Genomic DNA, 27,480 nt, shown 5'->3' with positions numbered 1-27,480 from the left:
TCTTTTACTTTTATAGGACTTTGTTGTCGCATTTGGATGCCTCTCTGTCACATTACACCTGATTGTGTACTGTAACTACTTATCAACTTTCCTTTTTATATCTAACAAGTTGTAAACTGCATATCTTGATACTTCCCATGGTTATGAGAAGCAATAGCCCCTCTCTCCCCGGACTAATTGTCATTGTCAAGAAGTTAGGGCTGAGTCGTTCAGTTCCAGCTGAGTTGCCGGGCAGGCATCTTGAAGAATCCAGCCTAAAAAGGAATCTGGCCCACAAGTGAGGACAGGCAGAGAGAATCAGAGGAATGGAGATGGAGCCCTGATTAAACCATATTGGAAGTCTGCCCTAACACTGAACTTTTCAGCCACGTGAACCAATAAATTCTCTTCATGGTTTCTCTTCCTTGCAACCCAAAGAATCCTAACCAGTGCATTGGGAATGTGGCATTGTGATGAGCATCACGGCTTCACACATGTGCAGGTATGTGCAACGCACACACACATGACTTGAATCTTACTAGGGAGAGGGGAAAATACACTCACATCTCCAATTCCTGGGGTGGTTGTAACATCTATTTTAAAAATTACACACTTTAAAGCTTGTAACAATTGCCAAGACATGGAACTGATGTCTTTTGATAATTTTTCATTGATTTCTGTATTAAAAGTGATTTTGCGATTTTAGCCTGAATTCTTAAGACTATCTCACACGCTAGCAACTATAATAAATCATAAATTTGTTTTCCTTTTAAGAAATTAATATAAGACTAGACTTCAGGTGGTGAGCATACAATAGAGTATACAGATGTTGCATTATACAGTTAGTTGTACACCTAAAATTTGTTATTAACCAATGTTATCCCAATAAATTTAATTTAAAAATTAACATATTGTTTGTGTCCCTTTTAATAGGACCTCAAGTAATAGAACCAACTTTTACCTTAATCTGAGGTTTGTATTTCCAACATTTTCCTTAGAAGGTGAAATGGGGTTTTAATAAATGGAAGGTGATATCGATTTTTTCTTGGCTGGTTCCATGCCTTGACCTTCTTTACAACTTTGTTTTCATTTTTCCAACCTGCTTGTTTACTGGCTTTCTTGGCAAGTGTCCCTGAGTCTCCTCTCTAGGGGCCTAGCTCCTTGTGCGCTGGGACCATATCTTGTGCCTCTTTCATAACCCGTGCCCTCCTCATGCCATGTGGAATCCCAGAACTTCTCAAGAGCTGGTAGACAGCCCATGGAAATTTCCACAGCAGCTGCTCAGCCCCAGCCCCCCAATCTGGGATCTGGCCTCCAAGTTCTACCAGCCCAAGGACACTGAGCCTGGCTCTGGGTCAGGCCCTAGGTCTATTTATGACTTTTTATCTCAGGGCTTGTGCCTTGGCACTTTGCACTCAGGAAACCTTCTCCCCTCCTCACCAGTCAACACACACGTCCTTAGCTGGAGAAAAGGAGAACAGTGAGTCAGATAAACTCTCTTCTTTCATGGTTGCCTGGATGGCCCCAATGTCTCCCCACCTTTGATTCATTATTATTATTATTATTATTATTATTATTATTTATTTTTAAATTTTTATTGATTTCAGAGAGAGGAAGAGGGAGAGAGAGAGAAACATCAATGATGAGAGAGAGTCACTGATCGGCTGCCTCCTGCACGCCCCCTACTGGAGATCGAACCCACAACCCACGGGAATCGAACCGTGACCTCCTGGTTCATAGGTCGACGCTCAATCACTGAGCCACACCGGTCGGGCTGGTTCCTTCTTATTGGTTTGGGTCCTACATCCTTAGATTTGAAGGAGAAAGAGAAGTTTCCAGACAAGCAACAGCCAAAGGAATTAAATGAAATGCAATTTAAAATGATAACTATCATTTAACAATACAATTTAAAATTCAGCTCCTTGGTTGCACTAGCCTCATTTTAAGTGCTCAGTAGAAACACACGGCTAGTAGCTACCATGTTGCACAGCACAGAGCATTTCTATCACCACAGTGATCTGTTGGAAAAGCCTGGACATGCTTACCAGTTTCTCAGAGGCTGAAGGAGCGTCAGCCTCCCAGGTGATCCTATGGACTGACACGATGAGCCAGGTCTAACCAGATGAGCTTGAACAGAGGTAAGTATATAATATCCTCCATGGGGGCTCCAAAATACAACTGCAGAAGTAGAGCAAAATTGTGGGGGAAATTGATTTTGCTTGAAGACAAGCTCCCTGTGCTTGTCTATAGGGTAATGCAGCTGCCCAAAATAAAGAGATCCTGAGCTGGGTTAATGAAGTATACAGTTCAGAACAAGAAAGTGATAGTTCCAAGCTACACTGGTCAAACCACACTGACAGTTCACGTGATTTCAATTCTGCAGTGTTTTCAGAACTAGAATTCACTATAATGAAATTGATTAACTAGAAAGAAAACAATTTTTATCACCAGCGACTGCTATTGGTTATGAGATTATCTCAACTGGAAACTAGCACGGAGTGTGGAAGAAAAACTGTTATGAACAGCCCAGCTACTAAACAATGAGTCATACGGGTAACAAAGGTGGTGAGACTGGTGAGAAATTGTGTTAACATGGTGCTCCTGTGGAGAGGGAGGAAGGAGTCAGAGAGAGGCAGGGAGGGAGGGGGGAGGGAGGGGAGAGAGAGATTGACTATCACCCTTGAGCAAAAGCCAGAGGTAAGCGCGTGATGTTTAAGGTGTTATAGCAATACTACTAGAGCTTTGAAAAACAGCTTTGTTATAAAATTCCTGCAGAAACAAATAACTTTGTTATTGCACATCTAAAACTTTCTTTTCCCTAACCTCGTCTAAAAAAAATTCTTATATTAGAACTCTTTTTAAAAGAGTTGTTTTTGATAATGTACAATTACTATACTACAGCAGAGTAGACAAAATTGTGTTCAGCTTTGAGTATTTCAGCCCAAGGGGATGCTGAAGTACTTGAGCAAGTCAAGAGAAAAAGGAGTCCAATGGAGCAAGTTCTAGAAACAATGGCAAACAGAGGACATTAGAACGGAAACTAATGACTAATGTGTGTGCACCAGGGAGGAAGGTGAGTGACTAGAAACGGATTCCAGCTCAGTACCAGGAAGGGCTTTCCAGTAGTTAGACGTGACACAGTAGCTGCAGGAAGCAGCACAGGGTGGCGGGGAAGGCTGGATTCCAGAGGCAGGCCAACCTGAGCTTGCATTCTGGTGCTTTCTAGCCATGTGACCTGCAGCAAGTTACTTAGTTCTTCTAAGGCTCAGTTTCTACACCTGTGAAAGGAGATAACAACTCTTAGTGCTTTTACAAGAATTAAATACGATAATGATGCCGAGTGCTTATCATAGCACCTGGCACATGGCAAACTCTCCATCAATGTTATCTCTTAGAGACGATTGTCCACGGTGATCACCTGATGTTCTAGCTGAGGCTGCATGATCATTTATGGCAGGAACCAGAGATCAGATTTCTGCACTGGACTATAGAAAGGATGTGTTGTGCCAACACTAGCAACCTGGAAGTTAAAAGGTGATGTGAGAAAAGGGTTCTGCCATCAAATCTGTTTGAAAAATGCTGGGATAACTGAAGGACCGGATCTATCTTGAGGCAAGGGACTACTCGTAATACGTTTTAGAAAACATTGAATACTTCGGAGATTCTTCTTGACTCTGACATCTGAAAAAGTTGTGAATTTTAAATGTGGTGATGTTTACAGCTACTGTTTATTGAGCATTTACCATAAGCTAGCACTTAACTGAGCACTTTAAATACCTAATGTTAAAGGATTCTCACAGCAACCCTATGACATTATCATCATCACCTTTTTACAGTTGAGAAAACTGAGACACAGATTAAGCAACTTACTCAAGGTTACACAGCTAACACATGGCGGAACCAGGAATGTAACCTTGCCTGCTCCTTCAAAGCCCTGCTCTTAACTACTAGGCCATACTTTAGCATAGACTGCTAATATTTTGTGTATGATCAGACTGACTTAACATGATGATGAATATTTGTGGGGGGGAACCAACAAGAGGGAAAGAGCACAGACCAGGATCCAGGAGACTTGGGACCTGAAGCCTTGTCTTGCGAATTTAGATCTCATGCCCTTTCTACTGACAAGGGTTCAAGCTAGTTATACATGCCAGGTTGCTTTAAGGTTTTTAGGAGAGGGTCACTAAAACCACTAGATAAGGAAGTGGGAGACTATCTTTGTATTAAAAGACCACAAGGCTCTCTTTTCCATTGCTAGAGATGTCCATGAAAAGGAGGTCCTAGTTTGGGGTAAAACTTCACATGTGCCCTTTACCTTCATATTTATCCAAGACAAGCTAGAAGGTAGGTGGAAGTCCTTGCCTGACCACTTTACTGCATGGTAATTACAGGCTGCTAATAGTTGTGGGCGAAAATGGGCTGGTCATGGTGGTAGTCACACCCCAGGCATATAACTTATCTTTGCCTTAAGCTAGCCCTGTCCATTGTTTCTGTGCATCTAGGTTAACACACCTTTGAAATAAGCATAATCACCCTTAAGAGAACACATAATCTTGTTAACTATCCTATAATTCAATCTCCGCCTTGCTTTCTCCCACTTTCATGTAATCTTCCTGAAATTCCCTCCTTAATTCCAAATGCATTAAAGAAACTAAAACTGTCACTGTCTGGAGCACTTGAGATCTTTGCTTCCCAGCAATGGTCGTCAGTTTGGCTCCAATGAACTCTTATAAAAAGAGTCTGGACGTTTCTTACGTCAACACAGTAAAGAGTACAGGGGACTCTTTCCTCAGACAATGGCAACAAGAACACTTCCAGACTGAAGCTGAGGTTCTGGAAAACGGGCTTCTCAGCCCAGCTCTTAACTACATCCCATTGATGTTCATTCACTGAGCACATCAACCCCTGCCGTGTGGTTAGGCTCTGGACTGGATCAAAATCCCGGTCGTCTTCTGGCTCCTTGGCTCACTGGGAGGAGCACTCGGGCCTGAGCCTCCATCAGGCCAGGAACTGGGGTTATCATCTTTGCTTCTCCAGCACCTCAGGCCAGAGGCCCGATAGATAGGAACTGGATGCTGGAGAAACTATGAAAGCCTGGGATTGAGGTCCCCGTGGTGGCTCCTGGCAGAATCTGCTGCCCTCGTGTGGCCATCGGGGCTCCGAGCTAACAGAAGGAGAAATTCAAGGCAAATGGAGTCCCTTGGAGGGGCCAAGTGGCTAAGGACAGTTGAGATGAAAGCAGCAGCCTTCCTGGGGGGCAGCAGTCCTCCAACCTTTTGGACTCAGGACCCCTTTACACTCATGAAAATTAGTGAGGGCCCCAAAGACTTTGTGTTATGTGGATTGTCTTATATACTTTTTTCATACCTGGATACATGGTGCAAATTAAGTCCCCCTGCATTCTGCAGCGTGGCCTTCTGGAGTCGGGAATGGTTCCTTATGCCCCTCAGGTACCCTGTCCGAGTCCTCATGCACACACAGATGGCTCTGACCAGCTCCATTTTGCTGTTTGTTTTGCTACTGCAGCCCTCTAGGATCTGACTTGTGCTTCTGGAAATTTCTTTCAGTGACCCCAAGCCCCTTCCACTTCTGTATCTCCACATACACCAAGCACACAGTAAATTCCCTGGTATAAATAAATCAATTTCCTCCTGAATTCAGAGCAGATCATGCCCAGAAGGGTCTCTGTCTGTGGTGACAGTGGAGTCTCCCTCTGCCTGTGCCAGCCCCTCCAAACTACCCTCGGTGCACAGAGCCCAGGCCAAGTACATAAAAATAAATTTCAGATGGATTTAAAGTCTTAATGTAAAAATAAAAATTTAAGCTTTTAGAAAACCTCCAGAGTAGGGGAGGATCTCTTCAAGAAGATTCAAAGGCATGGCCACCCTGGGTGTCTGTTACAGCCGGTCAGAGCTCTGATTCCAACTGCCCAGCGCTCAGAAATGCCACCACCAGGCCAACCCACGTTGGGCCTCCGGCCTCTCACGTTGCCTCTGCTTTCTACAAACAGCCCAAGGGAAAGAAGACTCCTGTTCCTCTCATGACAAATGGCCAGCTTCACAGCACACACATTATTTCTGGAACAAGAAGAGCCGCCAGTCTGAAGAGCACACACAGTACCTGCATTTCCTCAGTGGTCTGACAGCTGTGCTCCCAGTGAGCCTGGAGGCCTGCTCTGCTGCTTCAAGGGGCTCAAGTTCATTCCAAGAGATTCTCCTTGCAACCCGTGAATGCTCTAGAAAAAAGGAAAAACCAGCCTGTCCATATCCCCACCCCGTGCCGAGATGGCCATAGAAGGAAAGGAAGGTGAGCTTCTGAACACGAGCTCTTACCTTGGCCCCACTGCACGCTAGTATCCGTCAAGGACACTTGCTCTATGTTTTGGCAACCGCCTTGCAGGGCTTCTGGCGACATGCAGTTGAAGCCAGCAAAAGCCATGTGCTCAGCACTGGCAGCATGTCACACCTCCAAGCTGTCAGCCACCAGGCCTCGTGGCGCTCTACACACCTTTGCTTAGGGAACTTTCTGGTTAAAGAAATGATTAGAGATGGGGGCGGGGGAGCAGTTAAGCCTCACTCCTTCATAACTGAGCGATCTCCTTTCCGTGCCCAGAGAACCTTTATCCCAGGAGTGGCCTTGAGATGCAGGGATGAAGCGGACACTGACAAACAGACCAAACTCCAATATTCTGACGGGATTCATCTTTTTATTGATATTAATATTAAGCCACTTCCCAGCGGAACTGCTGTAACAAGATTAGGACTTGGTTTCTAAAGGTAATAAAATAACGACATCATAGACAAAGCATTGGGAACATTCCTTGCAGAGAAATTGGCTTTTCTCCTCCAGCCAGTGACCAGGTGCTTGGTGCCTCCTGGGCATGAGCTCCTGGTCCTGTTATATGCGCACACCTTCCTTCATCTCGGCCTTTGGAACATTCCAGGCTATCAGCCGCCTGGTCGCCTTCTCCGTGTGCCCCCCCATCACATACCCTTCCTTGTTCATCTGGACCAACTTCCTGTCCTTCCTGTCAGTGAAGCGAGTGCTCATGAAGGGGTGAGCCATGGTCTGGTGACAAAACTAGCACCAAAAAGCTGGTTCTTCACAAAGTAAACACAGTACTTTTTTTTACTCTCGTTTATTTTTTCCTAAAGAAAGAAAAATCTTAAAAATATATGGCACTAGAGTGTAAAACTATACAACTGCATCCAGTTAGTTTCCTACAGCGTCCAGCCACAGAGCCCACGCGTCCCCTCAGATGTAGAGCTGATGGGAGGCCAAGGTGTCCATGAAAGGGCGCACCAGGTTGTCTGTGGAGAAGTAGAAGATGAGCCCGAACGTGATGGAGATGGGAAGGGCGGGCAGCGCTTTCTTGAACACCGCGAGCAGCAGGAGGGTCAGACACAAACCCTGCAGGACGCCAAGGGGAGGGGGAGGGGAGCAGTTAGCGATGGCCTGGGCCCCGGGATCAGGAGCTTGTCAAGGACGTGTTGGACAGTAGCCCTGGATGCCCATCACCTTCCCCGGTCCTTTCAGCAGCTCCGTGAGGGGCCCGAGAGCCAGAGTTCTCACCCCCGTCCTAACGCCCTACACGTTAACGGGTGAACCAGAAAGTGGCCTCCTGACTCGTACGTGGTGCCGCCTCCACCTGACTGCCTTCCCTGTCTGGCTACAGTAGTGACACATAGAACCTGATGGCAGCATGTGAACACACCCAGCCTTAGAGTCAGAGACCTGAGTTCAAATCACAGCGTTGTGCCCACAGGCAAAGCCCTCAACCTATTTTCTCTTCCATAAATCGGTGTCGTGACACAGGCGCACAAAACTGGCCAAGCCCTTGCCACCCTGGCGCACGTGCTCAGTGGCATCAGAGCCCCTCGGTCACCCCTCCCCTGCACCGTCACTGCATCTTGTTGCTGCCCAGAACCTCCTGTACACCTCGGTCTCACGTTGAGGATCTTGGCAACTCTGCTCAGCCCCCATCACTTCTGCCCCTCCCAAGGACCACAGCATCTGAAAATTCCCCCGGGCGCCCCTGTGAACACCCCCAGGGCCCCCACTGCCCACTTACGATGAGGATGGCCACAAAGCAGGCCAGCGTGGTGTTCCAGTCCCCACTGCCCGTGGCCGCCGCCTTGCCCACCAGCACACTGTAGAAGATGAAGTCTCCGAGGCCGAGCTTCACGCCCCCTGTGTGGGGAAGACAGATTCAGTCCATCGTCTCAGAAGCCCCAAGAGGGAGCGGCAGAGGAGGTGGACAGCAGCCAGACAGCCAGGGACCCAGGAGACACAGTCCTGGGGCACTCAGGGGGCCAGACAAGATAGTTTCACCACCCAGCCCACCTCACCGACTCTGGGAGAAGGAGTGGCTGCCTCGGAAAAACAGGCAGCGGGAAAAGGGGGAAACCGTGGACTGGGTGACTTGCAATCTGGGCTGTGAATGCTGACATGTCTGGTAGATAACTCAGGTAAAACTGATACTTGTCACTTATTTTAATAAAAAATCAAACAAACTGCATTGTCCGGGGATGCTGGGAGGTCATACAACTTAGTGCTGAGTTTGAATTGTAAGTCTCTTTCAGGCAATTTAATTCCACTACTTGTAAGAACAGGTACAACACCTAGAGGTCCTCTCGAGACCCTTTCCCCTTAAAAATAAACAAACATTTGCAATTGGCTTATCCATTACTGAAAAGTAAATGAGAGCTTCCAGAACTCCTTCATGTTTGTTTCCCTTAATACCACTGCCCCTGGACACTTGTATAGGGTAATTTTGCTCACCACAGACAATAAAAACGTTTATATAATAAACTTGACTAGGCCTGCATCAAGGAAAACTGCCTTCCTCTTCTCCCACACCCTCCTCCCTTCCAGGCTCCAAACAAGGGGTGTCCCTCTCCCTGGTCAAGGCAGTGTCTATCCCCAGCTGTGGCTGAACCTCTGGGGGCTCAAAAGTTCCTCCTCAGGTAACTCTCTCTGACCCCCGACACCTGGTCAAGGGCCCCACTGATACCCCGCATCCCATGTTCTCCTGCACAGTCCCCCCGACTCGGAGTGTTCGTGATCAGTGCCCACCCCCGAGATGGGAGTCCCAGCAGAGCCAGGCGCCCCCAGTACCGGGCAGGCACACAGCTGGTGCTCAGTGAACGTTGCTAAATACGCACTTTAGCCTGAATGTGAAAGTCCCCACGGCCTGCCACCGAGACCTGCCACCGCACCCTACCTCTGCGCGTTTCTCCTTGGCTCATGCCCTCCTCCCCGGACTGCAGGGAGCCCCATTTGCACCCCCGCCCACCCTCTGCCCCAGGCCCACACAGACCATCTGGACACGGGCACCTTACTTTCCTCCTCTTCCTCCAGCTCCTCCCCGGGGTAGCCAGGCAGGGGCGGCTCAAAGACTTCAGGGTACGTGGGCTCCCCCAAACTGTCATAGGAGTCTTCTTCTGGGTGTCCAGTGAGAGGAGATGGCCGTTATCACCATGGGGGTGGGGAGACGACAAAGGAGAGAGGAGCAGTCCAGTGAGAGGATTCCCCTGCGCTCAGGCGTCCCTGCCCCCCCACCAGCCCTGACACAGTCTCCAGACCACGCAAGAGGAACCGGGCTGGGGCAAAGGACCGCAGTCCCGCCTTCACTCAGTCCCCAAGATGCCAGGAGGGCTGGTTCTCCCTTCTGCCCACCCAGACCGCGTGTCTCCCAGAGAGGCCAGGCAGGCTGAGCTGGGTGCAGGAGGAGCTGCCTCGTGACGAGAAGCTACCAGCCCCCCGCACTTACCCATCTCTGGGTCGTAGGGGAGCTGAAGGGCTCCCTGAGAGGAGGGGTCCAGCTTGGCCATGCCCACCGTCCACACCATGGCAGCTGGAGGAGAAAAAGATCACCCTCAGGCGGGGCTAACTGGCTGCCTGGGCCTGAGAGGCAGGTGGGCCGACCTGCGTCCCCAGGAGCCTGCACAGGACCCTCAGTTCCGTGGTATCTGCTTATGCCCCATCGTCCCCAAGAGCCTGCACAGGACCCTCAGTTCCATGGTATCTGCTTACGCCACATTGTTAGGGGGCCACTGGGGGCACGGTCCAGACTCACTGACCAGGTGCGGGCGGACAATGCCTCTTCCTGTCTTTTTTTTTTGCCTCCTCACGAAAACAGTAGTAATAATGTCAGTGAACAGTTTGGGAAACTGTTTTTTATTGTGGTAAAACACATGTAACATAAAACGCATCACCTTAACCATTTTGAGCATGCAGTCAAATAGTGTTAAGTATATTCACGTTGTTGTGAAACAGATCTCCAGAACGTTTTCCCTCAAGGTTCATCCATGTAGCACGTGTGGGAATTTCTTTTTCAAGGCTGAACAGCATTCTGCTGTGTACCTATCCACACCACATTTTGTTTACCCGTCCATCCATCGACAGACACTTGGGTTGCTTCTCTCTTGGCTACTGTGATAGTGCTGCTGCAAACATGGTTGTACAAAAATATGTCCAAGACCCTGCTTTCAGTCCTCTTGGGTATTTACCTGTCCAGCGGTGGGACTGCAGGATCGCATGGTACTGACTGTTTTCTCTTTCTGGCCTGGAAACTGTCTTGAACTCCTGTACCATCTCTCCAGCTGAATGTCCAGTGAGCGTCTCAAACTCAATATGCCCTCGACAACTGCCAATTCCATCCTTTCTGTTGCTCAGGCCTAAAGCTCTGACATCATCCCTGGCTCTCTCACATCATATCCCACCATCAGCCAATCTTGCCAATTCTGCCTCTAAAATGCCTCCAGAATCCAACCGCATCCTAACACCTCTACTGCTGGCCCGGGCCAAACCCCATCCCCTCTCTCCTGGGTTGTTACTCAGTCTCCAAATCTGGCTCCTGCTTCCATTCTTGAACCCCATACACTTGCTCTCCACTTAGCAATCTGTGAGGTCCTGTTAAAATGTCAACTCAGGTCAGTCCTAAACCTTCCAGTGGCATCACATCTCACTCAGGAGTAAAAGCCGAGTCCTCCCCACAGCCTGCAGGGCCTCCCGGGATCTGGACCTCCCCTCTCCTCCCTTTCCCCCACCTGCCTGGCCCTGGGGAACTCCCTGGGCACACCAGGCCAACACCCATTCCAGGGCCTTTGCACTTGCTACTGTTCCTTTTGCCTAGAATTCTGTCCCCAGGTTTTCCTAAGGCAGGAAAATGCCACCTTATGACAAAGGGCTTCCTTGACTACCTTATGCAAAATAGCATTCCCCCACTACCCTGAAGTCCTCAGGTCCCTTCCCTTGCTTTCTCCTTCCACAGAGCACTCACCTCCTGACTTAAGTATCTGTCTGGTTAGTTACTGTCTGTCTCCTCTGCTAGAACGTAAGCTCAACAGGGGTCTCAGCTCATCCTTGGAACATGCCTGGAATGTGCTTCCACACTCGAATCTTCATTTGTTAGAGATTATCCAGAACTCTATAGCTGTTCCATAAACATTTTTCCAGTGCACCCTGCAGACAGCTGAGCTGTGGAGATTCAAGCTCTCTACTTAAATTAGTGCCACCAGCAACAGACAGGAGGGCATTAAAACCACAGGGCCGTGAGCTCTTGGGGGCCCGGCCCATGTGGGCCTTGTCTCCAGTTGCCTCTCCAATGCTCAGCACAATGCCTGCCACAAAGTGGGGACCTGACACACATTTGTTACGTGCATACATAAATCAAACCCCTACACCCTGGCCTGAGCCCAGGAGCATCCCACGCACCTTCCCTTCAGAGACTTAACTTCAACCAGCCATGCAGCTGTGGAGGAAGCCCAGTGAAGGGCAGATGCACCCTGCTTCCCTAGACCCCTGCCCTGGAGAGCCCCTCCTCTCTAAAGCCCCTTCCCCCTGGAGGGCTGAGGGGGGGACCATGGGCTCTTGGAATGTGGTCTTAACCCACCACACGCCTGTCACTGGAAGCAGATGGGATGCAGCTGTGGGGCCCCTACTGCTCTAAATTTCCAAGCTTCATCCTGTGTGTGACAGCAAGACACTGTCTGCTGTCGTCTCTAGAAGGTGGAGACCCTCCTGGGATCACCACGGCTGCCTCCTCCTCCCTTTAGTCAGGGAAAGGGTAACAATCTCCTAGACAACTCTGAAAGCCACGGCCAGGAAGCTGCCCCTGGCTCCCACCTTGGGCGCTTCTGACCCCACGTTGGGAGGAGGCATGGGGACCACTCACATGAGTATATCAGGGCAGGAAATATGGGCTCGTTTCTCTCCTGGGCAGTCTCCACCAGCATCCTCAGCGGCCCTTTGGGGCATAGCACAGCCATGAGATCTGGGAAAACAAAGTTAAGACAGACATTTATTCCCAAGCAACCCCCAAAGAGAGGAGCCAGCCCTCTAACAATAGTGTGTAGGAGGTGAGCGTGTCCCAGAGCCGTGACTGTGAGGCCCTCAGGATGGGCCCTGCCATCCTATCACTAAACCCATGGGTCCCCAGCCAGTCTTCAGAGTCTGCTCTGGCTGGAGCCCAGAGCGGGGTCTAAGAGGGCTAACTGCAAACAAGGAAGAGAATGAACTTGAGGTCCCACTTCTCCGGGCCCTAAAATGGAAGAAACAGGACTGGTGATGGTCCTCACACTAACACTAATGAAATAGCGGCTAACGCTTTGGATGTTCATTATGTCGAGGGACTGTGCCCAATCCGTGCCCAACAATGGACAGTGTGTCAAGTGCTTAACAGTGTGAGGGCTCAGTAAACATTTGCTATTAATAAACCACATCAATAGCTGTGTCTACGGCACACCACATGTTTTATGAAGGTGAATCTCTCAGAAGGGAGACCACCCAGGCCCTGCAAGGAGAGAGGAGGGGACCTTCTGAGCACCTGCCACATGTGTGCAGCAGTGAGGACGTGGCCCTGGATGCTGACCCCGCTGCCCACCACCAGGCTCTCGGCCCATCTGTGCCCCCTTACCATACACAGAGATGGCGCCCAGGATGACCCACGCAGACCATTCCGGGAGGTACTTGATGAACACCAAGGCCATGAGCGCGCTGATCATGATGAGGTAGGCCTGCTGCAGCACCAGGGGACCCTTCCAATGGATGCACACCATGCCCACCGCCCCGAAGTTCCAGACGATCAGGAACAGGGTGGGGTAGTCCATGGCCACGTTGTAGGTCTTGAGCACTTCCCTGCAGGACCGAAGTAGAGCCCACGGGGCGCGGAAGGTACTCAGAGGAGAGGTTAGACCCTGACTCATTCAACAGCCTCTGCTCCTCAACCATTAAGCCCCAGCCTGGGTTTTTCCAACTTCTGGTGTCACTGACTAATATCCCCTTCCCTATTTCCATGAGTCCTACAGCTCATTGCTGGAAATAGTTTCTAGAACAAGGTGGGGAGTAAACCGATGTCTCATTCTTGGGTGGTTCACGTAAGTGAGCACTGGGACAACCCAGAAGGATCTGAGCCCCCAGAGAAGGTCCCTGGGGAAGGGTTTTCTCCTGTCCTCCTATTTCTTTGGGCCCCTGGGTCAGGCTGATATCCCAAATCAAGGGCAACAGAGATTCCTTTTGCCACAAACTAGGAAGAACCCAGGCCCAGCCAGCCCAAAGATTAGGATGTAAATTCTGAGGGGTTCTACCATCCTTGGGTTCACAGAGAGCCTCGTCCATGATGGCTCTGTTTATTTGTTTTAAATTAGGAAGCAGAAAGAGAGGCGTGGCCCACCATGGAGCCCACTCCTGTGTCAAAAGGCCTGTGGGAAGAGGGACCCAGGCCCTTGGAGCAGAGACACTGGGGAGGGTGTGGAACCCAAGGGGTGCCCTTCCCCACCCAGGTCCTTCATAGCCGCTCGTGCCACAGGGGGAGGGGCCCCGAGGACCCTGTGCTCGCCAGCTGCCACTTACCCGAGGTAGATATAGGTGAAGAGGAAGAGCAGCATCAGAGAGGACATGATCAACCAGCCGTGGATAAACTAGACGAAGAAACAGGTGGAATGATCACATGGTGCCCAGGGAGTCCCTTCCCACCCGAGTCTACAAATGTTCCTCTTCTCCTGGCCAAGCTTGGGAGGGTCAAGGATGAGGGTAGGGCTGTTCCTAAAGCCAGTCCCTTGGCAGCCATCAGTGGCACAGCAGTGACACTCCTTCTAGTCTCCCCACCCTGAAGACAGGCCCAGCTGGGGACACTGGGGATCTCAGGGGAGACCTGTTCTACCAGGAGTGGAACTGGTGGCCTTGGTCAGGATGTGTGTGGCTGCCTCTGGAATGTGTTGACACTTTCTCACAGCCACCCCTGCCCACCCAAGGTCACTGCTAGCACCTGAGTGTCATGGGACCTGCAAGTAAACCTTACTGAATGGTCCCTGGGATTGGTCACCTGACTCCTACTGACCACAGCAGCACTCTCCGTGCTCCTAGCTGGTTTCCACTTGGGCTGTATCCTCTGCTCTGAACAAGCAGACTTCTAACCTGCTTCCACCATCCAACTCCCTCGGCACCCCAACTTAAAACTCAGGTTCATTTACACAGGTAATTATTTACTGATAAGCTTCAGCTCCCACACACTTCCTGACAGCCCCGACCATCACTCACTTCCCCCTTTCTCCCCACAGCTGGGAGGGGGCTCGTCTCCTTAGACTGAGCCTCTTCATCTCCCTCCACCTGCTCCACAGACGATGGCAGCCTGGATACAACATGCTACACTCACCTGTGCGTGAACGGTTTTAAGTTAGCTGATGTGTAGTTTAACTTCCTTCTAGTCCTCAGGGCTTCAAAGCCCTCCTCGGGAAAAAAGCCTGAAATTCACATCTAAAAGCTTATGGCATCTCTGGGGGCAATGCCCACGATTTGGGCCAGGTGGACGCCACTCTCTACCACCCCCTGGGGCCACTCCACAGCTACAGGGGGCCACCCAGCACAGCATCTGTACATCCCTGGCCTAAAGGGAAATGGGAAAATAAAAATAAGCCTGGAGGGGAAGTATGGGGTGAAGGGAGCCTGAAATAGAACATCTCACTTCTTCAGAAGGAGAAGCAAAATAAAATTAAATTTGAATATGAGAAGTAACATTTGAAAGTTTCAAGGAGGAACTCAATTAAATGGGATATGTGTATATTTAAAAGACAAGAGCACTGGGTAATCCATGGTAGGGGCAGGAGAGGGGTGGTAAGAGCACCAAATATCAGAGTCTATTTTGCAGGAAAAAAGGAACTCTGATTCTTTTTTTTTTTAAAGCCAATGGCTGCTGCATAAGAGTCACCACCTGGTCGCATGGTAGGCGGGCAGGAGCAGGGACAGGAAGATGGAGGGCAGGGCTCCTGCTCACCTTGTAGCAGCGGTACTTGTAGAGCACAACCAGGAAGATGGTCATGACCACGATGACACTGATCATGATGAGAGTGTTGAGCACAGAGTTGAGGAGACGCTGGCCCACCGAGGGTGTGTCTTCGGTGAACGGCGTGTAGATGCTAAGGGAGAAGGCAAGGGCCTCAGTGTTTACTCCCTGCCTGTTCTGTGTGTTCCCCACCCTAAAGGAGCCTTGGACCACTGGCGAAGATGCCCTGGGAACACCTGCCCTGGTGGAGTGCTGTTGGTCATCTCCACCACCTGCCCTGCCTTCCAACCCATCTCCTGGTCTCCTGACCTCAGCCTGATGACTGGGCCCAAGGCCAGGAGATGGACCCTTCATCCCTGCTCCTTACTGCCACTGGCATGGAGATGCAGGTGCAGTGGCTGGTGGAGGCCACAACCCCCCGACCCAGCCCCGCTCCCCACCCTGCCAGGGCCCCCAACTCACAGCTGTCCGTTCTTTTCCGTGTAGAAGCGCACGGACTTGATGGTGGCCACCACCACGATCATGCACAGTGTGACAGGCACAAACAGCATGATCACGTGCTTCGCCCCGTATTTGAGGGTCAGCTCTTCCTCCAGGCCTGGCAGCCGCCCGGGGACCCCACTGGAGACGTAGCGGTCAGGGTCTTCCTCCTCGTGGTCCTGGCTTCTCTGTGGAAAGCCACACTGTGAGGGCCACAGAATGCCCCCCAAGGGTGGCCTATGACGCAGCACATGGTTATTGAAAGAGGAAAAGAGAAGTTTGTTGCTTTCCAGATATAAGGACCAGTCTACAGGCTGTAGTTTAGATGAGGGGGTGTTGGAAATCCCAGGACATTTGGAAAATTATGAGGACAACTGGAGAAGACGTAGAGTTGGTACTAACCACCGCAGATGCAGGAAGGGAGGCCAAGGTAGCCGCAGAAGAGGGCGGTCTGCAGGCCCCTGGCTTAATGCTAATGGGTTTGGAGCACATCTAAAGAGCTCTCACCTAACGTCAGTACAGGGACTCAGGATGCCACTCAGCTCTGTTCACACAGCCACACTGATTCGGGCAGAGTAAGGCCAGGGGATAGGAGGAAACCAGAAAGTAAACATTTTTGGTTGACAAGTCACAAACTAGAGTGGTCAGCACACATAGGGACTTTCTTTGATTATAAATAAGACACTGGGAATTTGGAGAGGGAGAAATTACTTTGAACTTTTGCCCCCCAAAATCAAGCATGCAAATCTGCAGCTCTGAGCCAAAGAGGCTAACCAGGAGTGAAGCATCTGGGACAACGTCGACTATGGGAAGCTGGGAAAGTACAAGTGAGTAAGCAGCTGGGGGGGGGGGGGGGCTGGACACCTGCTAGATGCAGGCACAAATGAGTCCGCAAGAATTTGTTTTGGAATTGTGGCAACTCAGGGTCATTAGCTATCTTGGTAATTACATCAACAGCCAAAGACAAAGCCAAAAGAAACAAAAATCAAAAATGACTATTGCTTCAGTATTGGCACTCTGCAGAGATTCCAATCTAGATACTCAGCTGCGAAGGAAAAGAAAAAAACTCAATGAACAGGAACCGAAACAACTAAAATGCGCAAAAACTCCAGGAGATAAAAGATGAAGAAAGTAGCAAGAAAAGGCTGAGTGGCTGAGCGGTGGCCTTGAGCTGGTGCGATCTTGCTCAGGGCACAGAGGAAGACAAGAAATGAGCTCCAGTTTCAGCAAGGGGATGTTAGGTCTAGCTGGAAGAAAAAATTCCAAATGGGAAGGTTTTTAAATACTATAATGGGCAGAATAAACGAGATTCAGGTAAATTCAGACATTGTTTTGCCCTGAAGGGGAAGGAGGTGGCTTGGCTAGGTGACTCCTACATTGCCCCATTCATAAAGTTATAATCTCCTTCCCTGCAGGTTGCAGAGATAGGATCACAGTGCAGCCCACCCTTCCTGCTATGAACTGAATGTCTGCCCCTCTGAAATTCATCTGTTGAAGCCTGACCCCAATGTGACGGTATTAGGAGGTGGGGCGTTTGGGAGGCGATTAGGTCACTGGAGTGTAGCCCTCAAGAATAGGATTAGTGCCTTTATAAAAGGGACCACAGAGAGCTTCTTCACCCCTCCTACCACAAGGGGACACAAAGAAGACAGCTGCCTATGAACCAGGAAGCGGGCCCTCACCAGACACCAGATACCAGATCTGCTGGCACCTTGATCTTGGTGCCAATCTCCAGAACAGTGAGAATTAAATTTTTGTGTCTATAAGCCACCCAGTCTATGGTATTTTTGTTATAGCAGCCAGAATGGAATAAGACACACCCCCAGCTCAAAAGTGGAACGTGACTCAGGTATGGCCATCTCTCGGTCACCCGTCTGCCATCTGCCAAAAAGGTTGCCCTCCGGCAGTTTTCCTCCTGCCATCCTTGAGCCTGTGTTACCTGTGCCAGCATCCAAACTCACTTTCACCTTGCTGCACTTGGAAGGTGAATATGCGGGGGCAGGGACTGGGGTGCAGAGACTCAGTCCACTGCAAACTTTAACAGTCTGGGAATGTGCAGAGTCTACGATAGAGCCCTCACAGGCATGAGGCCTGGCATGGCATCCACCCACCTTTATGGACAATTCTCACTTGTACTTTCCCCTCCCTCCCGCACCTGGGAATGTCTGGTTTCCATCCATGAGGTACAGGAACCCCAGGGGCCTGTTTCGAGGTCTCAGCCCGCTGGTGGGAACCTACCCACTGGGCAGCATTCTCTCCGTCTTCCGGGCCCTGCCTGCCTTCTTGGCAGGAGCGAGGTACGGGGCTCTCGGCTGACATCAGGGACGTCCGCTCGTTGCACACTTCTTCCTCGCTGTCAGAGGCCATGAACGTGAGCATGGCCCTGCCTCCAGAAGTGCCTGGGAAAATAAACACGGGAGGCCTCATTCCAATTCCCTGGGAGGCAAAGGCAGCAGAGGACTGAGGGGGTGGCTAGAGGCCAGCAGGACACTGTGTCAAATGACTGCTGTGAAAACAACGGTCCCCATGAGCCACTACTGAGGTTGCAATGGCCTCAAGAGAGACTGGCCTTAGCAGATCCAGACCACAGGAGGCAAAACACCCAACTAGAAAAATCAGGACCCCTCCAAACTGTCAGCACGCTCATTCATTCAATCAACATCTGTTGAGCACCTAGTGTGTGCCAACGGCCGTGCTGGGCTCTGGGGATAAGATGAATAGAAGATACACTTTTATCCTTAAAAACAAAGAAAAAACCATCTGATGTAATAAATTTTATGACCCAGGTGTTCACCAGGTGGTGCAGAAGCACAAAGAAGAGACTAAACCTGAGATCAGGAATGTTTTCTAGGGAAGATAACATTGTCTGACGGACACAGAATTTACCAGGTGGGAGGGAAGGGCACGAAGAAAACTCCCGTCAGGGCCTGGCACTGCCAGGTGGGGCTGTGGAGGTGTGAAGGGTCCGCTGTGCCATGTTAAGGAGGTACACGGCGCCCTCCACCCCACCAAGGATAGCGTGGCAGACAGATCTGTGTTTAGAAATGTCAGTCTGGCCACTGACTGGAAGAGGGTAGAGGAGGGATGGGGACTCCCCTGAAGGCATCAGCAGGGTGGATGCAAGTGAGGGGATAGAATCCACAAAGGGTCAGGAAGGAAACAGGTAGGACCAGATATGGGAATAAAACAGAGTACAGGATGAGGCTAGGCGCAGAGGAAGGTGGGGGAGGCAGGAGATCACCTCAGGGAAGACTGTGAATTTGGTGCAGGAACCTGGGTGTCTATGGGTTAAAAGGGAGAAGTAACTAGGAGGTGGCTGAGTGCCTGGGTCTGGGGTGCAGGGAGAAAGATGAGAGTCATGAGTTTAGAATTGAGACCACGTGGGGCGAGCCTGTGTGTGTGTGTGTGTGAGTGTGGTGGGAAAGTACAGCTGAGGCAAGACCCACGGGAAGACTCAGGCTGAAGGGAATACACAGGAGGGAGGTCTGTCCCCAAGGTCACTGTGCTGTCCTGAGCAGTGTATATACACAACAGCAGCATACAGAATCCAGTGCAGCCCAAAGGGGCTGGGAAGACTTCAGATAACCCCTGATGGATCTGACTGTCCCTACCAACATGCTGGGCAGGGACGGCTGAGCTGTCACTAGGGCCAGCTCTCCCTATCACTGCCTCCTGGAAACCCTCTGTCCTATGATATATCCATCTGAGGGGGTTTATTACGTGACCACTAAAGAAATCTTTTTTCAAAGAATATTTAATAGCATGAAAAAATACAACAGGCTGTTAAATTTAATAAATAAAGAACTTCACAAACATAATCATTTGAATTTTCTTAGAAAATGGGTATATATATAAAAATCTGGCCAAAAAAATATTACAAAACATTAAAGCAGATTATCTTTAGATGGTGAGATTGTGAGTGCTTTTTTACTTAATACTTTTCTGCATTTCCAAAGCTTCTATAATAAACATGGATTGCATTTGTAGGTTTTTTCAAGCTATTCATTTTTTTAAAGGGAAATAATGAGTATCAATATTTGACAGATTTTCTTCTACTCCCACCTCTCCTGATCCCCTCCCACTGGACTGGGGGAGCAGATGGGCTCACGAAGCCACTTTCCACCTTCTCCGGCCCCTCTTCCTGCCTGGCTCCTGAAGAACAGAGCAGCTGGGATGCATTCCCTTTGCTTCTCAGTTGCAACAGAAGCTTAATGGTATCTGAAATCCTTGCAGGGAGAAATCACCACCCAAATCTGTGCAGATAAACAACCTTGCTCAATGTTTGTCCACCTCAGAGCAGCAGTGACATCAACTCCGGAGGGAGGCTGACTCACAGGCAAGTGGGGGTGGGGCTGGGTGACTCTCCTACCACTGATGGCAAAGCCTGTTACCCACATAGCAACCAGTGCTCCATCCTCTGAAGGGGCCGCAGGAAGATGCAGGGGCTGATGGGCCCAGGGGCTGTCCAGTGCACAAGACTGTTGTTCTGGAAACCGAAAGCTGCCTTGGATTAGGACACAAAACCAAACAGCCAAAACAGCCACTGCTCACCCCCATCAATCAGCTGAATGGGACAGAAATGCTGAAGTAGCCAAACCAAGGGACTGTGACCCAGAGAATTTCCCCCACCATGCTCCTATCAGCACTTCCTGCGATTATTATGGAAACCTGGTGACCCATTTCTTCAACCTTCTTTCCATTTCAGAGAAATGTAAATGTTTTGACCTTAAAATTTAAGACCAGTGGACCTCAGGAGGAAACAGATTTTAAAATGCCATAGTAAACACTGGTGCCTCATGGGAAAAGATGGAAACTGCAGCTCTCAGAGCAATTTGGGAACGACTGCACTTGCCACAAACACTTAGGGCTGCAGAGAAAGGTTTGGATCCCAAATAGTTTGTTGCTGATTGTTTGGTTTTTTGCAGGCCTCGCTGAACAGGCCACTAGTTATGGTCACACCTCGCTGTGCTCCCATGACTCCTAGGAAGTTCCCAAAGGGTTTGCTAAAGCGAGGAAATTCCCTTAGAATTTTCCTTAGAAATTTCCACAGCTTCCCTGCCTGTCTGTGTCCCTAGACCCGGGGCATTTGACCATGTATTTGGCCCTGGATGACCTTCATCCATCTTCCATCTACCTTAGCCCATACCATGATGGGCATCACTTGCTGGATGGTTCTCCCCAGCATGGGGGAGGAGGCTTCTGCCACATACTCCCTGGCTGCAGGGCCTCAGACAATTTATTCAACTTCACATGGCCAATTTCCTCTTCTGAAAGAAGCAAAATAGGCATACCTTGTAAGAGTACCGTAAAAACTAGAAATAATGTGTAAAGTGCCTGATACATGGTGGGTGTTCAATAAATGGTAGTTGTAATGAAGATGAAATAGAGGCAGGGACACAGTGAGAGGGAACAATGAAAGCCTGCTGATGTCCCTCTTGGGAGGGGCCGAGGGAACTCTGGCAATGTGAACATTTTGTCAAATGAAAGGGGACGTCCATAGGACCAATGTCAGAGCTGACAAGGACCTTAAAGGCCATCTGGTCAGCGTCCTATACTGGGTGGTCCAGGGCCATGGTCATGCAGGTGGCCACACAGCACACCACGTGGGCTCTCCAAGTGCACACCCACATTTAGAGGGCACATGCCTTTTCTACGGGCAGGTATGTGTCTTTTCTTTAATACACAGCTTCTCTAAAACACAGACAAGAAGTCAGTGAATTATAAATACTCACCAGATCACCTCCCACCTTACAAACTCTGTTGTCTCTCTCCTGCCCCCCACCCCACAGTCCAGCCTGGGGGACTCCCTCTGCTACTAGTGCTCCACATGGGGGCAGAGGAGTGGTGGCTCCAACATGGGCATGGCACAGGGACGGGGAGTGCCCACGTGTGGGCATGAGGCAGGAGTGAGGACACTGCTTCTCTGGGTCAATCAAAAGGAAAGGTGGGAAAGTGTCCTGCTACGGCACTGGTGAGATAAAAAATGGTCTACACACTAAACAAATCTGGTTTTCCAAGAAAACTCAACGAAGGCATAACATTAACAGAAAAGTAGGACACGAAACTTCATCTGCAGTTCCCTACCTCTAACATAGTCATCTAACAGATGACTATACATGGATGTGCATGAAGTGCTGGAAGGAAATGCATGTTAATAGTTATCACTGCACTGAAGGCTAATGGGCTTTTAAATCGACCTCCCTCCCTGACATCTGGTCTTTACTAAGGACTGATTCGAAATTACTCTTTCCTTGGATTTTAACAAGACATCTTCATCACCTCCAGGCCTGGAGATCAACACTGAATACACAAGGCTTGAAGCCCAGGTCAGACCAGTCAGCTCAAGGTGAGAAGAATCTCCAGGCCCTGGCCTGTGGCAGCCTGGAAGCCATGCCAGCCTGAAAGCCCTAACATTCTTCCCCCCAGCCCCTCCCCCAGCTGCTGGAGTCAGGGAACAGGTGGAAATGCTCACAAACATTTGAGTCCTAAAGTCAAAGCAACAGCTGACTACCAGCCAAAGATGTCTTTAGTAGAAACATGCATGTGACCTACACACACTGCTTTGGTTTCTTTAAAAAAAAAAAAAAAAAAAGTAGCCTGGCCAGGCGTGGCTCAGCTGTTGAGCATCGACCTAGGATCCAGAAGATCACAGTTCAATTCCAGGTTGGGGCATACGCCTGGAGTGTGGACTTGATCCCCAGTCGGGGGCGTGCAGGAGGCAGCCGATCAATGACTCTCTCATCATTGATGTTTCAACTCTCCCCCTCTCTCTCTTCCTCTCTCTGAAATCAACAAAGAGATATATATATTTTTAAAAACATATATGTACATATGTTTAGTTTTTGCTTTGTCAGGTAGTCAGGAGACCACAGGCATTTCCTGGCAGCAGTGCAGGGATACGGGTGGGCGTGAATGTGGGAAACCTCTTGCTCAAAAAACTCAAAAGATTAAGACAGCCAGCTGGGATCAAATCCTGTGCTCAGTTACCAAAGCCATGTAACAGGAAAAGTTGCTTAACTCCCTGAACCTGTTTCCCCTTCTGTAGGAGGGTAAAAATCATAGCTACTGTACTGTGATTGAAGCTGTTAATTGTGATTACTGTACAAAACAGCTTTTTACTCTACATGAAAACTCATAAAATAAGGTATGTTATGTCATGATCATCATCAATAACTAACAGAGAGGCCAAGGTAGGTGGGGAACTCTTATTTGACAAACCCTGTTTGTGCAGTGGGTCTGTGAGCAGCCCCAGAGGAGCTGAGGGCGTGGTGACAGGCATGACAACCTGCACCAGGCCTCCAGGCACATCTGAGTGGCAGCCTCTGGCGAGGCTCTTCTGCATCCTCAACTTTCTCAAACAGACAGAAAACAGGACATTCACCTCTGACACATTCACTAAGTAAGACTCTAGACCTGGTGCACAGGTACATCAACACCAACCGATACAGAATTTCCCCTGAAAACCTGAAACAATCTCCATTCCACTGTGTAGCAACATTCCTCCAAGCCCCCCACTTCCATCCTCTGCCCTAAATGCCCCCTCATGCACGCAATGCATGAACCTGGACAGCCTGCCTCCCAGTGGGTGGCTGAGGCTGCAGCTCTGAGCCGGAGCCAGGATCCCCAGCCCCTTCACCAGCTGGGCCCCCAAGACACAGCTGCTGACATGCTTCCCCACTCCCACACAACCACATTGGCACAGAGGGGAACCTGAGGCTCACACACCTGCAGCAGCTTATCCAGAGCCTTTAATTACTGCCAAAAGTCTTGGCTGAAGGCCTTGGAGGCTCAGGTGTCTACAGAATGAACTATGCAGCTACGAGGGGCATCCATAACGGAAGCCAGGGTCTGTCCTAATCAAGTAACTCTTAGCACAGGCTTGGCAGCCCAGATGTCAATTCTGAGTTAAGTTGGCTCTGCAGTTGTTCTGGTGGGATGCCTCTCAGGTTCTCCACCGGTAAACGGGGATGCAGTTAGTCCACCAATCAAAAGTTCACACCTTAAAAAGGGAACAGTCGTTAAGTCAACAGACAGGAACATTTCATCCAACTATCAAGGGCTGAGGTATGGTCCAGGGCTGGACAGCAGAACTAGAGACCAAGACAATGCGTTCTAGGCCTGGCTCTGCTATATCCTACCTGGGCGACCTTGGACAAAGTCCCTTTAGCTCTGTAGTCTGAGTTTCTTCATCGATAAAATGTGGGCAGGGGACTAGCTACTGTTTCAGGTTCCTTCAGCTTCAAATGCTTGCTTCTGGGAGTCTCCCCACAGCTGTCAATGCCTGATAAAACAGCCAAACACCGCTGATGGCGAAGTCGCCGGGGCTCCAGGCCCTACCCTGCGGGTCGGTTCCGCACACACGCGGGAAGACCCCCGCTCCCCTCCTGGGTCCCCTCCTGCCCGCGCAAAGCAGTACCCAGGGCCCGGTGACGGACTGGGAGCGAAGCAGGTCCCAGCCGGGAGGGAAGAGCCAGTGTCCCAGTCCCCACGCCTCCGAGCCCCACGTGCGCTGCTCCTTTAAATGCTCCGGCCCTTTAACAGCTCGCACCGCGCCCACCTCAGCGGGGAGTCGGGCGGCGGCCCAGACCCAGCCCCGCAGAAGGCCCGAGGCCTGGGGGCCACGCCCCGAGCTCCTCTCCGCCGCGAGTTCCGGGCCGGCCCCCCGGGGTGGATGTCCGGGCGCCCTCCCCTCTGCCGCCCCCGCGCCGGCCGCGGAGGCCTGGACCGCCGCGCGCGCAGGGTCCGCAGCCCCGGAACGGGGAAGGGACCGCGAGCGCCCGCGGCCAGGGCGCGCGGAGGGCAGGGCCCGGCTCGCGGGTCGCGGCTCCACCCGGGGCCTCCGAGCTGCGGGCGACCGGGCCCCGACCGCTAGCCCCGGGCCCCGCCTGGATGCCGGCTCACCTGCTCCGCGCCGCTCGCCGGCTGTGTTTACGCGGTTGGCCCTGCGCCCGGCCCGCCCAGGCGGCGGCGCAGACCCCGCCCCCGCCCCGCCCCTGCCCCGCCCCTACCCCGCGCCGGCGAGACCCCGCCCCTGCCCTGGCCCCCGACGCAGGCCCCGCCCCGTCGGTGACGTTGCGTCCCCGCGTCCAAGCCCCGCCCCCCGGTGCTGGCGCGCGCAGGCCTCCAGTCCCGCTGCGCGCAGGTCGGTTTAAACCCGACCCGGGCCTGGGCGCGGGCCGCACCCCGAGTGGAGGCCGGGCCTGTGTTCTAACGGGGCCCGGCGACACCGTGGCGCGGGCGGTAGTGCGTTTTAGATCCCCGGGTCCTAACCTTTCCCGGATTCCCGCCCCGTGATCTACTTCAAAGCCAGAGCGCGAGGGAGAGCGAATGGACATTTATTGGGTCTCAAGGACATGTGCTTTGCCATGTCGTTGTCTTTCAGTTATGGGAGCAACTCTGCGAGGGGCGGGCATTCCTACTGCTTTTTCACGCACGGGGAGATGGGGGTCCGCACGGACAAAAGCGTTTCCCAGCTGTGCCCGGGTCGTGAATGGCAGAACTGAGTGTGGGTGTCCCGCGTGGCCTGAGGCTGCAGCCCTCGCTACCCAAGGTTCCTGGTCAGGGGATCGTTGATGGATTCATGCCCTTCAGGGCTTCTCCTTTGAGGTCATCACTCTCAGCTGCTGTTCACATGCTGGTTTCTGAGGGTGAATAAGCGCCGTCCTGACCCTGACCCTGACCCTGACCCTGACCCTGACCCTGACCCTGACCTCAGTTTGGGAAGGGGTGGCCTCTGCTGCAGGTTTTGGTGCCCCGGGGACTGTGTTTCCTTGGAGCGCCCTTGGGAAACCAGACACTGCGGGGTACACAGTGTGGGGTAGACAGTGTGGGGTAGTGGGAGCCCCAGGAGGTTAAGAACCACATGCACTTGGCTTTGAAATCCATCTCTGCCACTTATTTGCTGCATGACCCAGGGCAATGACTTAACCTCGCTGGGCCTCCATTTCCTCATCTGTGAAGAGCTATAATGATACCCCTCAGTGGCTCGTGGAGAGGAATCAAAGAGAAATAAGGGGTAAAAGTGACAGGAGCACAGGTGACACTCAACGAATGTTAGCTGTCTTCCTTCCTCAGCCTCTCCTCTGTTGGAGGTGGGGTTTTGATTTGTTCGACATTGAAATGACAGACTGTGTTACTGTTCACAAACATTCTGCACCTCTCACTTCTGTTGTATCATGCTTTTGCGTCCTGGTGAGCACAGGACTGGCCCTGTGACTTTGACCCATGTCAGCAGAGGTGCTGCATGGCAGTTCTGGACAGAAGCTCTAAGATCCTGGGCAGGTGACACCCACTCTTCTTCTGCCAGGAGGTCAGCCGTGTTCCAGACAGAGGCTGCTCCACGAGGCTGGGTTCACAGCTAACATGGGAAAGGCATGTCATATGAGCAATAAATAAACCTTCCTTGTTTTAAACCAGAGTCACTTGTTACTGTAGCATAGCCTAGCTTGATCTGATCGATGCCTTTGACATTCAGCATCTTACAATTTTCATGCAATTTTTTCTAAACTTTTCTAAAAAGGTGTATTTACTGCATTTATGTTTTGGTAGTGGGTACTTCGTAAAGAACTAGTTCTTTTTCTTGTGCAGTTTGCATACTGTGGAGAAAATACAGAAGAGCAAGTAGAAGAAAAGTCACCTAACATTTTCATTCTTGTCTGATGTCTTTTTCTAGTATTTCTTTTGATAATTTTCTTAAATGAGAATTTGGTAGAAATTTTTGAGGTTGGAAGCCTTGCTTATCATGAAAAGGAGATTAATAGAATCTTAGATGAACGCTAATAATATCAGACCTTTTCTATGGCACAACATGGAGTGAGGCTGGCATGGTTTCTTTGTCTCCCCTGTGAGCCAAGTAGAGCCACATTCCATGACATTTGGTGCCCAAATAGTCTCACCAGTAGGGTTTCAGAACAGAGCCAGTCTGCCAGGCACAAAACCCAGCCATAGGCTAGGTACTGGCGACAGATCAACAGGTATTCCTCGTCATGTGTGACACTATGGGCACAGGGATGCTTGAAGGTCACCCTGAACCAGCCCTTCCCTTGATAGGATTTTGCCAGTATGTCTAGGAATTGCCAGCAATTGCCTGAAAGATTCTGGTCAATTCACCTAATGACCTCATATTTACAGCATTTCCTCTATGTGACAACTAAGGTGGTCTCAACCCTCCTTGGAGGATGTTTTATATTATTTTAAGGAGCTTTTGTCTGCTTCTACCATTTCAATAATTTAAGCCAGCAATTCTCAAACCTTTTGGTTTCACTACCTCTTTACACTCTTTAAAGTGAGGACTCCAAGAAGCTTTTATTTATGTGGATTATACCTATCAGCGTTTACCATATTAGAAATTAAACAGAAATTTAAAATATTAATTCAATCAAAAGTATTAACAACCAATGACATGCTAACATAACATTTTATGAAAAAGAACTATATTTTACAAAAATATAGTGAAAAAAGTACTGTTTTAGATTTGTGGTAGGCAGAATAATGCCCCCAAAGATGCCCATATTCCCTGGAACCTATGAATATGTAACTTTAAATGGCAGAAGGGGCTTTGAATGGCTCCTTTACCCATGCATGATTTTGTAACATCATGTATTGATTATTTAGAAAAACATTGTTCAATGACTTATAAAGATCCTCCAAAGGTTGACACACTTCATTATACAATATAAAGAACACAACAGCATTTGTTAAAATCACCGCCAACCTCACCTGAAAAATCTTTAAATATT

The 27,480-nt window shown here is 50.3% G+C and overlaps 1 protein-coding gene across 8 annotated transcripts; it reads right to left on the bottom strand.

The window, feature by feature from the left end:
- Positions 1–6,661: 6,661 nt before the first annotated feature.
- PSEN2 (presenilin 2) lies at positions 6,662–24,720 on the bottom strand. 8 transcript variants are annotated; one of them, XM_081124100.1, is made up of 12 exons: positions 24,644–24,720; positions 23,881–24,023; positions 17,981–18,141; positions 15,725–15,930; positions 15,254–15,395; positions 13,834–13,901; positions 12,899–13,119; positions 12,158–12,256; positions 9,752–9,835; positions 9,321–9,422; positions 8,051–8,169; positions 6,668–7,389 (listed from the first exon to the last, which is right to left on the bottom strand). In XM_081124100.1, exons 3-12 carry the CDS (start codon positions 18,119–18,121, stop codon positions 7,234–7,236), a joined length of 1,338 nt encoding a protein of 445 aa, XP_080980226.1. In that variant the 5' UTR covers positions 18,122–18,141; positions 23,881–24,023; positions 24,644–24,720; the 3' UTR covers positions 6,668–7,233. The 8 variants fall into 8 exon arrangements, with proteins under 8 accessions (XP_080980225.1, XP_080980226.1, XP_080980228.1 ...); XM_081124102.1 differs by having other exon boundaries at positions 9,321–9,419; positions 24,644–24,702; XM_081124103.1 differs by lacking the exon at positions 24,644–24,720 and adding an exon at positions 24,159–24,432 and having other exon boundaries at positions 9,321–9,419.
- Between the last annotated feature and the right edge of the window lie 2,760 nt (positions 24,721–27,480).

Source organism: Miniopterus schreibersii, assembly GCF_964146895.1.
Source record: "Miniopterus schreibersii genome assembly, chromosome: 21".
NCBI classification, from domain to species: Eukaryota; Metazoa; Chordata; class Mammalia; order Chiroptera; family Miniopteridae; genus Miniopterus; species Miniopterus schreibersii.
Note: the sequence above shows the minus strand (reverse complement) of the source record. Positions and strands in the feature narration are given on the sequence as shown.

Bases quoted from the DNA above. Each gene is read 5' to 3' on its own strand.
- PSEN2 (XM_081124100.1), bottom strand. From the start codon at position 18,121: ATGCTCACGTTCATGGCCTCTGACAGCGAGGAAGAAGTGTGCAACGAG. The intron at 12,257-12,898 runs GTAAGGGGGCAC...TTGTTTTCCCAG, and splicing joins GGGCGCCATCTCTGTGTATG to ATCTCATGGCTGTGCTATGC. The intron at 9,836-12,157 runs GTGAGTGGTCCC...TTTCTCCTCCAG, and splicing joins TCCTGCCCTGATATACTCAT to CTGCCATGGTGTGGACGGTG.